General features: G+C 52.2%; 1 protein-coding gene across 1 annotated transcript; it reads left to right on the forward strand.

Moving 5' to 3' along the window:
* Positions 1 to 4,896: 4,896 nt before the first annotated feature.
* TAC3 (tachykinin precursor 3) lies at positions 4,897 to 11,642 on the forward strand. Its single transcript, XM_069586420.1, has 7 exons — positions 4,897 to 5,044; positions 5,596 to 5,714; positions 7,897 to 8,005; positions 8,194 to 8,223; positions 8,713 to 8,766; positions 9,150 to 9,224; positions 11,364 to 11,642. Exons 2-6 carry the CDS (start codon positions 5,601 to 5,603, stop codon positions 9,221 to 9,223), a joined length of 381 nt encoding a protein of 126 aa, XP_069442521.1. The 5' UTR covers positions 4,897 to 5,044; positions 5,596 to 5,600; the 3' UTR covers position 9,224; positions 11,364 to 11,642.

Genomic DNA, 11,642 nt, shown 5'->3' on the forward strand with positions numbered 1-11,642 from the left:
GCTGAGCTCTGGCGGGGTCTGGAGAGACTGGGGTGGGGGCGGGGCAGTCCGGGATGGTGCTCAGGTCGCAGGTGGCCAATGAGCTGATTCATTAAGTGCGTCCCTGGAGGGAAGAAGTGAGGATCTCTGTCTCATCAGATATTGGGATCCTTTCGAGATTTAGCCTGAAAGGGGGCTCAAGGCTGGGGGGCTCATGTGAGCAGAAGTGAGCAGGGTCCATGGCTCCATGCATGGTCCCCTCCGTCCCAAGCTCAGCACTGGACTTCCTCACACCTGCCGCCTGTAGCCCCCTGCTTTTCCATGCACCAGAGATGTCAGGCTGCTGCCAACAGTCACCTTGCTAATCACTGCCCCACAGCTGGGGCCGACAGCTGGTGGCACTTGACAGGGGGCCGCTCCCCCACCCAGATGCTCTCATCCCCATGACTGACGTCTTCCCTCTTGCCTTCATTTGTTTTCCATGTGTCATTGACATTATTTCTTTCTTGGTTTCCAACTGTCTCACACCATCTCATTGTCCCCGTATCTGTGGGCTCTGACTAATGTTAACACGTAATATTTTGTATCATGCTTTAAATATCCCCCCACTTCCTCTGTATCTGTTTCCTCCTAGATGCTGTATTGTCTCAGCCTCTTCTGCTCTGGTCTCTACCTTTAGGGACCAAGCAGCTCCTTTGTTTGTAGTAAGGTGGAAATCCCCGCTTGTGAGAGCACGCACATGGCTGCCTTTGTTTCTGTCTGGGCAGCTCTGTCTCCTTCCACGATCTCTGCCTTCCCTGCCTCTGCTGAGCTCACTGTGCCTTGAGAATGGGGCCTCCCTCTACCTCAGCTTCCATTAGCAGGCAGCTCACGCCCCAGGTGATCTGCTGGCGGGAGACCTGGTTAACTCCTCGTCTTGTCTGCAGACGAATCTAACGCTCAGGGCACAAGCCAGCCCTGAGTCCTGGCACACCCTGCCTGAGCTGACATAGGGCCCAGGAAGGCAGCTCTTCCCTGTGGGTGAGGGTCTAGAGCTGTCATTGGTAAGGGGACTCTGTCCTGAGCTGGGGCACTGGCCACCCTTCCGCTGCCCCAACAGATCCCCCATCCTTGACTTCTCAGAATCAGGCCGGGAGGGGCTGGTGACCAGAGCCTGACCGCCCCAGCTCTCCGCCTCATCTCCTGCTCCCAGGGCCCAAATTGTCGTCACTTTCCCAGTGAAGTGTCTGGTCATTTTCAGAAGCAATTTCAGGAGACTCTGCAGCTGCTGCTCCCTATCCTGCTTTTCCTTTCCTAGGGCTGAAGGCACTGTCAGCTCTCCGGGCTAGGGATAGGGGGAGAGGGAGGGGGGAGGGTTCCTGACCTCCTTCCTGTCCTCTCCCATCAGTCATGTGGATGGATGCTAGTCTAAGGAAGGCATGTGGGGATCCTCTCTTCTTTACTCTCCCATCTCTCCCTCCCTCCTCCTCTTTCCTGTCTCTGCTTCTCTTCTCTTCTGGAATTCAACAGCATGTGTTTTCATCCCTTGAAGCCTATAGGGGCTGTTTCCCTACCCTTGTCATAGGGCTTGAAGTGGCTCTATCATGACGGGAGAAGCTGAAGTTCTGCCTCCCACTCCCCATCACCAGTCCAGCTCTCTCAGTCTTGGCTGTTTGAGCCTCTGATAGGCACAAGTCATCCCAGTACCCCCTAATCCCAACGAGGAGTCATTCTGCTGTCTCGTGGCACAGACCAGCTCTCGCTCAGCCCTCCTGGCTCGGCCCCGTTCTGCGGCCGGCTCTGAGGGACTCCTGTTCCTCACACTGCAGGTTGTTTCCCAGCTGTGTGCTGGCCAGGGGGTTTGGCATCCTTCCATTCCTCACCGGTATCTCTCCACCCAGTGTCACCTGTGGCTCTGGCCCCTCCCACAGCATCCCGCAGCACCCCTCTAGGATGTTGAAGGGGTCCACATGTTGCCCTGCAAGCTGTGCACGTGGTGGACATACACAGGTCATCTCACGCGCACAAGTACATGCTCCACCTCGACCCCCGGGATGGGCTGACTAGCCCTGCTCATCTCAGCTCCCCCATTTTCTGGCCTCACCTCCAACCTGAATCAGCAGTAAAGAGAGGGGCGGGACCCAGAGGGGATCTTTCTAGGGATTCTGCTCCTCTAGGTCAGTGACAGTGTCTGAGACGTGGCTCAAGTCGCAAGTGTTCAAAGGAAAAAACACCCAGCTTCTTTGCAGCTGCAGTACCTGCTTTACATGCTATTTGCATATGATCTGCGGGCAAAGTGAAGCCCAGCCTGTCCTTGCCTCCCTCCTTCATCACCTCTCTGACTTAGCACCAGCTCTTTCAAGTCTTTGTTAATCCTAGAGATCAAGGGGTGATCAATTCTCCCTGCCATTCCCTTGCTCCCCCCGATCCCTGGCTCCTGCCATCCTGTGAGATGCCTTATCATCAAAGGACATTATTCATGTTGGACCTTTGCTGAAGCCTTGCTTCCCTGGTACCAGGGCAGGGGGGCAGGGATGAATGGGGTGGTGGAGGGCAGGAGGCTGACATAGAGATGGGACCCAGGAGACTTTAGTCCTTGGCCCTCATCTAATATGTTCTTCCTCCTGCACTGCTAATACCCTCCAGCCTGTATGGCTTGGACCTCCTTTTCCAGATTGGTGAGAGGAGGAGAGGAGGTGGAAGATGTCCAGGTCCAATTAAAAATAGCACCTGAACTTCTCAAAGGCATGAACCAGTCATATTGTTTACATGTAAACAGCCTTCCCCTTCTGCCCTTTATCCCAACCCTGAGTCCGGGGCCATGGTTTCCCCAGAGAGCCAAGTAATTAGCTGGGTAATTACATGAGGCCCCAGTGGCCTCTCACGTAATTCCATGGGGTCTCAAAGAGTGGGACACTGAGCAAATAGGCATGTAGGAACATGACCTAGCTGCTACCCTCACTTGGGGATGAAGCTGGAGTCCCGTGCAGCCAGAATGACTTCTTAGTATGGTCCAAGACCGAGGGTGGGTGGGCTGGGGAAGGAAACATTTCAGGACTCTAGCAATGCTTGAGAGGCTTTATGGAAGATCCACATGGTGGGCTGCAGCGCAAGAAGCTAGACTCAGGCTACCTTTTTTGTTTTATTAATAAATGTTTGTTGAGCGCCTATTATATGCCAAACATCATAGAGCTAGGAATCCAATAGCAAACAGATGAAAAGTCCTTGCCCTTCTAAAGATGACATTCTGGTGGGAGGTGAGGTAGACAGACTTTATAAGTAAATTTGTAGTATGTTTGATGTAATGTATGAAGAAAAGAAATGAGGGGATATGGAGAATAAAGTGGTAGTAATTTTATTAAAAATTTTCTGGCCAAGCTGAGAGGGATGTGGGACCTTAGTTTCCCAACCAGGAATTGAACCTGTGCTCCTGCATTGGGAGCTCAGAGTCTTAACCACTGGATTGCCAAGGAAGTCCCTAGTGGTAGTAACTTTAAATAGGGTGATTGGGAAAGGTGCTGGTGAGCAGGAACCATTATAATAAATATGCAACAGAGCTATGATTCTCTTCCAAATCCCAAGATATAGAAGAGCACCCGATCCCAATCTCTAGGTCTTTTCGGGAGGTGGACCCCCACCCCTCTGGGGGACCTAAGTCTCCCCTTACTGGTCAAAGTATAGACCAGTGCAGTACAATGAAGGAGAGGTTGGGAGTGAGAAACACCTGGATTTGAGGCTGTTCTCCAGGAGCTATATGTCCTGAAGCATGTGACTGAACTTTTTGAGCCTCAGTTCCTTCATCTGAAAATAGGAATGTTTCCTACTCACACGGCGGAGGTGATGAAAATCAGTTGAATTGCTCTCTGCTGAAGATCCTTGCAAATGTTCAAATTCTTCCTCCATTATAAATAAACACTGAGAGTGACGACTGCTCTGAAGCCGGCTTTCACTTCACCTCCCCTCATCTCCTCTGGCGGCATTCTTTTTCTCTGGGTCTGTCTCAGATCCTGACTCTGACCCTCCCCTGGGGCTCTCTTACCTTGGGGGGCTGAAGTGAGCACAGTGAAGCCTCTCAACTGTGGGGCATGAACTAGAGGCTTGAAAGTTCAGGGGAGAAGATGCCTGAGTTGTTTGGAGACAGAGTGGGGGATAAACGAAGCAAAGGAGAAAAAGAAGCAATTAAGAGATCGATGCTGGGGCAGGGGCTGGGGAGCAGCTTAGCCATGTCATCTCTCAGAGATGACAGCAGAAGGGTGGAGGTGAGAACCCTGAAAGGATGCAACAACGTCAGGCTGGTTCAGGGGTCAAGAAATGGGGTGGGAGGCCCGGGGAGGGGCACTGGCCCTGGGAAGCGATGGAGGGAGGCAGACGCTGGAGGTTTTGCACTAGCCACTGGGGGGAAGTGCTGACCCTAAGAGGTTGAAGGGCCAGTGCGATGAGTCAGCTCCAGCTGGGAGGAGGACAGAGGGACAACTGAAGACTGGAGAGGTGCCAGACTCACCTCCCAATCATCCGGGATGGGATCTTGCTCATCCTGGTGGTGGGGTGGCGGAGGGGGCAGAGGAGGACCTGCCAGAAATTGGTTTGGCTTGGCAGTTGAGGCTGGAAGTTTAAAGGGCAAAGAGCTGATGCATGGATATGGAGGAGAAAGAGCCCAGGGACCTCAGCTATTGAGTTGCATAAGCAACATCATTGCTTAGTGCGCCCAGCTCCAGGGCTGCTGGACTGTGAGTTGCTGGATAACCTCAGCTCACTGCTGGGTTTGTGGTGTGTGTGTGTGTATGTGTGTGTGTATGTCTGTGTGTGTGTCTGCAGCCTATATCCCCCTTCACCCCCACCAGCCTCCCGCCCCGCCAGCCACCCTGGGATTGGTGATTCTCAGCCCCTCCCCCGGCTCCCCCAGACCCTCCCAGAGCCTTTATCAGGGAGCTGGGCCGGAGTTCCTGCCACTTCACCAGTCCCTCCACTCCCTGTTTCTCCGTTCACAGCAGCAGCACCAGCAGCGTTTGTGGGGAGCGGGCAGTGCTTCCGGCCAGCTCCCTGATCCTGCTAGACCATCTGTCCCAGGCTCCAAGCTGCTCCACAGGTAGGCACAAGCCAGAGAATGTTGGATGGATAGGAGCTGGCACCAGAGGACAGGGGTGGAGTCAGGAGGGAATAAACGTGGCAGCCTTTGATCAGGGAGTGGGCTACTGGGCAGGTGAGCCAAAAGAGGCAATAGGGGTTGATGTAGTGATGCCTGGAGCCTGTGTGTACAGACTGATTCTTCCAATATTTAGAAAGTTTTGGCCTAAGCCTTAGGGTATCTAGGGCTGGAAAATAGCATTCAGGATCCCTCCTCCAGCTGACGAACAAAATAGACCCGTGCAGGTCCCGTCAGTCTATTATCTTCCTGGGGAGCTGGAGCCCCTGGCATTGTTGGCCGTTGCTCATTGCTAGGTGCACAGACTGGGGGAACACGTGATAGAGGCCGGGAGACTGAGCCCCTCCAGCTCAGAGACTCTCCCTGACCAAGGCTGGGGTGGGAGAGTGGGGTCTGGGGAGGCAGGGTACTGGTGGTGAGTGCCTCCTGCATTTGCACCTGAGTTGCGTCCTCCTCCTCCCTGCCTCCCCTGTCCTGTCTCTCTGTCCTCCTAGGCATCATGCGGAGTGCCCTGCTGTTTGCAGTCATCCTGGCCCTCAGCTTGGCTCGGAGTTTTGGTGCGGTCTGTGAGGAGTCACAGGAGCGTGTGGGGCCCGGTGGGGGTCACAGCAAGGTAAGGCTCCCCCTCTGGTTTGCCACCCTGGCAGAATACCAGACACCATCATGGGGGCCACACTCTGCCTGTCCCACCTCTGCAGTGAGGAAGGTGGGGTGGGTGGGTGGGGAGTTACTTGGATTATCCACCAGAGGGCTGGACTGCCCTGCCTCTCTGGGGGCCTCATGTTCTCTCAGTATGTCTGTCAGTGTCTCTGTCCGTCTGCATGTCTTTGACACCTTGTATGTAAAAGGTGCCCCACTGAAACATTGTTTGTTTGATTGTCTGGTGACCTGGTGAGCGGATGGTGCTGGATAAGGTGGTCTCAGGTTCTGTCCCTTTGCAGGGGGGCAAGTCTTCCTCACTGCCCAGATGATATGAAACGGTCAGAATTTCTCTCCCAAATAGTTGTTCGTATTCTTTGTTACCTGTCAGTTTTATGTATTGTGTTGTTTTAAAAACTCACATAAATTCCCTTATCATCTGCTCTTCCACCGTCAGTAACCTCAGGTGCTCCTAAGATCCCAACCCTTTCTTTCCTCCTGTCCCATGTCCCCCTCTAGCCTCTGCTTAGTCAGGATGGGAAACAAAAAATCACAAAACAAGTTGGGCCCCAATTTCTGAAGTTCCTCTAAGAAAAAGAATAGGAGTTGTCAGAATAGGGGTATGGAGGGAGAACAAGGAGGAAGTCTTTTCAAGGTTTTGAAAAGACAGCAATTATATTGGTACGAGTGCTTTTAAGATGATTACAGGTGGGACTTATTACAAATTCAGCATGTGAAGTCTAACTGCCTCTCCAGCTTGGATCTGCTTAGCATCTCATTATAGGAGGTGCCCAGAGTATTTGAACAATTTGGGGAAGTGGTTGCGTGGGAAGCTGTGGGCTGGGCAAAGGGAGACATCATCAGCTTTTGTCCAGCTGGTGGGGTGTCCCAAGGCATGATGGGCTGGCAACCTTGCAGGTGGTAGCCGCTGCAGCAGCTCCAAAAGACCAGAGCCAGTTCAAAAAACACAGAGCGAGTGCCAGACAAAGGCTGGACACTGTGTTTGGAGCCAAAGTTCCAGCTGGAGACAGAATATCTGGGTCTGTTACTCTGAGACGAATGTGCTTTGCGACCTTGCCCCTCTTGTCCAGTGAAAGAGAGGTTGCCTTCCTGCCCCTTCTCCCTACAGGTCCATGAGGATGAGAGAAATTGGGATGAGATGGGGGTAGGATGTATGTGTGCCTGGGCAACCAGGTTGGCATGTGTGAAACCACCAAGATGATTAAGAACCCCTGCTCAGCATCAGGGCTACAATGGGGTTTAGCTGTGGAGGGGAAGAGGCTTCATTCTGAGCATGCTGCCTTCTGAAATTCTAAATCTGGGGCGGGGTGGTGGGGAGAGAGACAGAAAACCACAGGCAGAAACCAGTGGAAAAGAGAGGGAGCGGCGGTGGGGAACACAGGAAGAGAAACACCCACGGACTCAGTGGAGAGTAGGGCGATTCCAGGATGGCTGGCCGCCCCGGGTGCCTACACCCGCGTGTCCCCAGGACCAAGTCCTGTCTGTGGCTCAATCATGGAGCACAGACCAGAGCATACTAGCTCTGTCTGATGAACCTTTCTCGGAAATTCCTGGCTCGCTCGATTAGTGGGGCAACTGTATCCTTGGTCAGATTGGTTCCGGATGTGCCAGGGTGAAAAAGAACCAAAGGCCCTTTTCACTGAGAGGTGGCAGGAGCTGTGAGGGGGCCTCAGGAGTCTGTCCCCTTTGAGCTTGGGAGATAGCATGACCAACTATCCTGGTTTTCCCAGGACTGTCCCAGCTTGAGCACTGAAAGCCCCACACACCTGGGCAAACTGGGACAGTTGGTCGGCCTACAGGGATACCCAATGTGTTCCCTCTACATGTGTCTCCCAAATCTTGCTGTGTCTATAAATCACCTGGGAGCCTGGTTAAGACTCAGATTCTGTCTCAGTTGGTCTGGTATAGGACCAAGTTTAGGTATTTTTAACAAACTCCCAGCGGTTATGCTGCTAGTCCACAGACTACAATTTGAGAGCCCACTTCTCTTCTAGTGTGACCCAGAGGAAATCCGGAAAGAAATAGGATGTCAGGTTCAGCTGTGATGAGCTCAGGAAGAGGCCATTCTTGTGGGAAAAGAGTGAGAGGACTGGGGCTGAGCCTCCTCCTTGGCCCTCTTTGTCTCTCTTTGCCAGAAGGACTCCAATCTCTACCAGCTGCCCCCATCATTGCTCCGGAGACTCTATGATAGCCGCGTGGTCTCCCTGGATGGATTGCTCAAGATGCTGAGCAAGGCCAGCGTAGGTAGGATACAGCCCCAGGGAAAGGGGTTTGGGGGGCAGGATTCTGAAGATTAAATAGATCTTGGAGGCCCTTCAGGAGGGGAGACTGGAGATGGCTTCATGAATGATTGAGGGTTGTGATCTGAACCCCCTCCAATCGTCTCTTTGCAGAGCCCATCCCCCAGTTACATGCTTGTTCTTGGTTCACAGGTCCTAAGGAGTCGCCACTTCCCCAGAAACGTGAGTAGCCTCCTCTCCCTCCCGACCTCTGCTGACCACTTGCCCAGAACTCCATGGGCACAGGGCCCAGTGACTATTTTGGCTGGCCCCGCTTCCACTGGTGCACACAGCATCCCAGCTGCAACTGCTCAGTCAGCCTCTACAGAGTGTGAGATGCCCCTGTGGGCCAGAGGATGCAGGCGTGGGGGGCCTGGTGCGGTCTTCCTCCACGGGCATGGTGGTGCATTTCAAGAGGATCTCTTGGTGGCTGTGAAGATTCTAAATCAGGCACCTGCTGGGTGGGAGGATTTTAGAGCTCTTGAAAGGTGGGGGAGAGGGAGGTAGACAGAGAGGGTGGGCTAAGGGGATAGCCTGCTAACTGGGGAGGCAAGCTGTGGTGGGATACAGAAACAGAAGCCAGAACCCAACCTCAGAAGTCTTGACACCTGTCTGGGGAAAGATATCAACCCCTCATCGTGATGGTTGACCATGTTGGCCCTTTTTATGCAGGTGACATGCATGACTTCTTTGTGGGTCTCATGGGCAAGAGGAACCTCCAGCCAGGTAGGAGCATGGTGGAAGGGCTGGGGTGCTGGCAAAGGTGTAGCAGGAGTCATCTGCTTCACATTTGTCAGTGGAGGGAAAGACAGGACTTTCCCTAGCTACAGTGAGGGCTCCTCCACCCCTCGACTCAATCAGCTTGGACTCACAGTCCAGCCCTCCCCAGGAGCAAAGCAGGGAGACCTTTCTAAGAAGGTCCTGCTGCAGCTGGGAAAGGGTCAGAGAGGCTTTGCTTGCCCCTCCCCCATTTCCCAAACAGAGAGTCCCTCTTCTTCCTAACTCTGTCTTCCAAAGCTGTCCTGCATAGCCAGCCCTTTGCTTTTGGGTTAGGGTGGCGGTCATAGTCAGAAAAATCCCTCCTAACTACATACTTTACATCCCCCCAGACACTCCTGTTGATATAAACCAAGAAAACATCCCCAGCTTTGGCACCTTTAAGTACCCACCCAGTGTGGAATGAGGTAAGGACTTACTCAGGGTGAGGAGAAGGGATTGTGGGTATGTGGTGGGGTAGGAGGGGTGTTGCCAGAGGATCATTTCCTCTGATGCTACGGGCATTAGTGCTCATAATTAATGCCCTAAATACATCCCAACACTTAGAAGTGTGTGCTTGTCTGTGACTACACACACACATGTGTGCGCACACACACACACACACACACACACACATACCCCTCTTCCTCATCTCTTTCCAGCCTCATTGATCCCGGCTTACAGGAGTGAGTGGGGGGAAATGGCAAGGGGAGGTTTTCCCCTGGGGTTTCTTTGATGGACAGCTTCTGTTGTTTGGACTCTATTCTCTTGTGATTTGTGCAAAAGAAGGAGAGATCATCATTGGATAATTATAGGTACCACATTTATTCACACGTGAAGCATTTTGCTTCCCAGGGAGGCTGAAACCATCCAGATCATCCTGAATCTTGGGTTACTGGGTCCACTATAGAGTTCTTTGCAAGGATGATTCTTGCGTTTCTTTCTAGAAATGCAAGAAAAACCTCTGAAATCTAATGAGGAGTGGCTGGAAACTGTATCATAATCGCTCTGTATAGAGTAATGAATAAGAGCATGGCCTGACTTTGAATCCTGGGTCTGTCACTCACTAGCTGTGTCCCTTGGCCAGGTTACATAATCCTTCTGTGCCTCTGTTTCCTCATCTGAAAAGTGGGGATGATAATATTATCTCACAGGGCTGTTGCTTTGAGTCTAGGTCAAGTGTTCAGAACAGTGCCTGGCACACAGCATTGTACTTTGGCTTCACTGTGACTGTCGCAGTCTGGGAGGTGTAGGGAAGGTTCGTTCCAGTGTTGCCTCGGTGGGCTCTGGTCTGTCTGTCTGAAGTTGTCTGGGCTGGACCCTAGGCCTGAGTGGGCTGACAGTTCTTCCACTTGGTATGTGAACGTGAGTCCCCCCGGGGGAAGTGTCTTGTCAAAATGCGGAACCATCTTCCTCGACACCAGCTTCCCACACATAGCTCACTGATGGCTTTCTTTGCACCAGCTTCCCAAGAATGGTGTTGGGGGAAGCAAAGGGAGGGGTCAGGAAGCCTCTGTCTTCCTAGAGACGCCTGCCCCTCTCCCTGTGGCCCTGTTACCCCCTCTCATTGGTTTCAGGGGAGACCCAAGGACCAGGAGCTGGCTCTCAATGAGACTTCCTGTGCATGACTCCCAGGCCCAAAGTCATGACTGTGCCCCCGATTCAGTGTTGGGCGAGGGGGCACAAAAAGCTGTAATAACCGTAACTCGCTGATTACATGGTACTTACTGTATCATTTTGCCCTCATTAGATTGTTATTTCAGTCTTGCCGACGGCCAGATAATTATACGGGCAGCTATATCTGGACGACATACTCTCCCCAACGTTATGCATAGGCCATAAAGATAATTACAGTGCAATTTTGCCATAGTATTTTATACAGATGGCAGAAACAAGCACATTATAGAAATCTACTTGTAATGCTTTCTGGTGAATCTAGGGTTTTTTTGAGAGACTGAGCTCATAATTGCAGCCCTCATAATCTCACCATGGATGGCGCATTCTGAACCTGTTAGGTACTGGGGAGAATAGACTCAAGGCCCCTGGAGGGTGGCATGTAAAGATTAGATAAGATGGATCAACACAGATCATCATGCCGTCTAATTTCATTCATGTGAAACTGCTGAAAAAGGAAGTGATCCCTAGACCTGTCCTTCCTCTGGGAGGTTTCTGGAAAGAGGAGGAGGGACTGGGTGAGGCCAGGGGAGCATTAGCTCCAAGCTGCATTGGACAGGGCTGTGTGTATGCCCGGCTCATAGGGATGCCAGGATGATATGAAGTTTGCCACTACGTCTTTCTGTGTGGGCCCCTCAGACCACACACATGGTGTTTATGAAAGGGTAGTGTGATGCACATGGGAGCTGGGAAGACGCAAGCAACTGTAGCTAGTAGAGTTTTTCAATCCTCTAGTTCAAAGGCTATATGGAGAGCTGAGGGCTAAGGCTTCCATTCTATCTACTGCTCCCTTACAGAGGCCCCTCCCTTTCTCCCCCACCTCCCTGGTAGGTGATTGCTGGGAGTTTTAAGGACAGAGATGTGATCTGATTTTTTTTTTTTTTGGTCCTCAGCACTCCTCTCCTGGACTCCTGGGCTACATCGTGAAGACACCCACCCCTAGATGCAAACGCTTCTATTTCCCTTCCTTCTCCCCACCCCTGTAACACTCTTGTGCTTTGACCCCTTTCTTCTCTCTGTCCCACTGGATGCAGAAACTGCCTTGTGAGCATCCCCAGTCCCTGTAACAATTGACTACAGATTGCCCGGGAATTTCTGTAGCATCCTACAAATATGATGTCTCTCTCTATTCCTCAACAATAAAGGATTTTTACATATTATGACCTATAGGA

Source organism: Ovis canadensis, chromosome 3, assembly GCF_042477335.2.
Source record: "Ovis canadensis isolate MfBH-ARS-UI-01 breed Bighorn chromosome 3, ARS-UI_OviCan_v2, whole genome shotgun sequence".
In the NCBI taxonomy this organism is placed as follows: Eukaryota; Metazoa; Chordata; class Mammalia; order Artiodactyla; family Bovidae; genus Ovis; species Ovis canadensis.

Coding starts and splice junctions, on each gene's coding strand:
- TAC3 (XM_069586420.1), top strand. CDS start 5,601: ATGCGGAGTGCCCTGCTGTTTGCAGTCATCCTGGCCCTCAGCTTGGCT. Junction 5,715..7,896: donor CCGGTGGGGGTCACAGCAAG/GTAAGGCTCCCC, acceptor TCTCTTTGCCAG/AAGGACTCCAATCTCTACCA. Junction 8,224..8,712: donor GTCGCCACTTCCCCAGAAAC/GTGAGTAGCCTC, acceptor CTTTTTATGCAG/GTGACATGCATGACTTCTTT.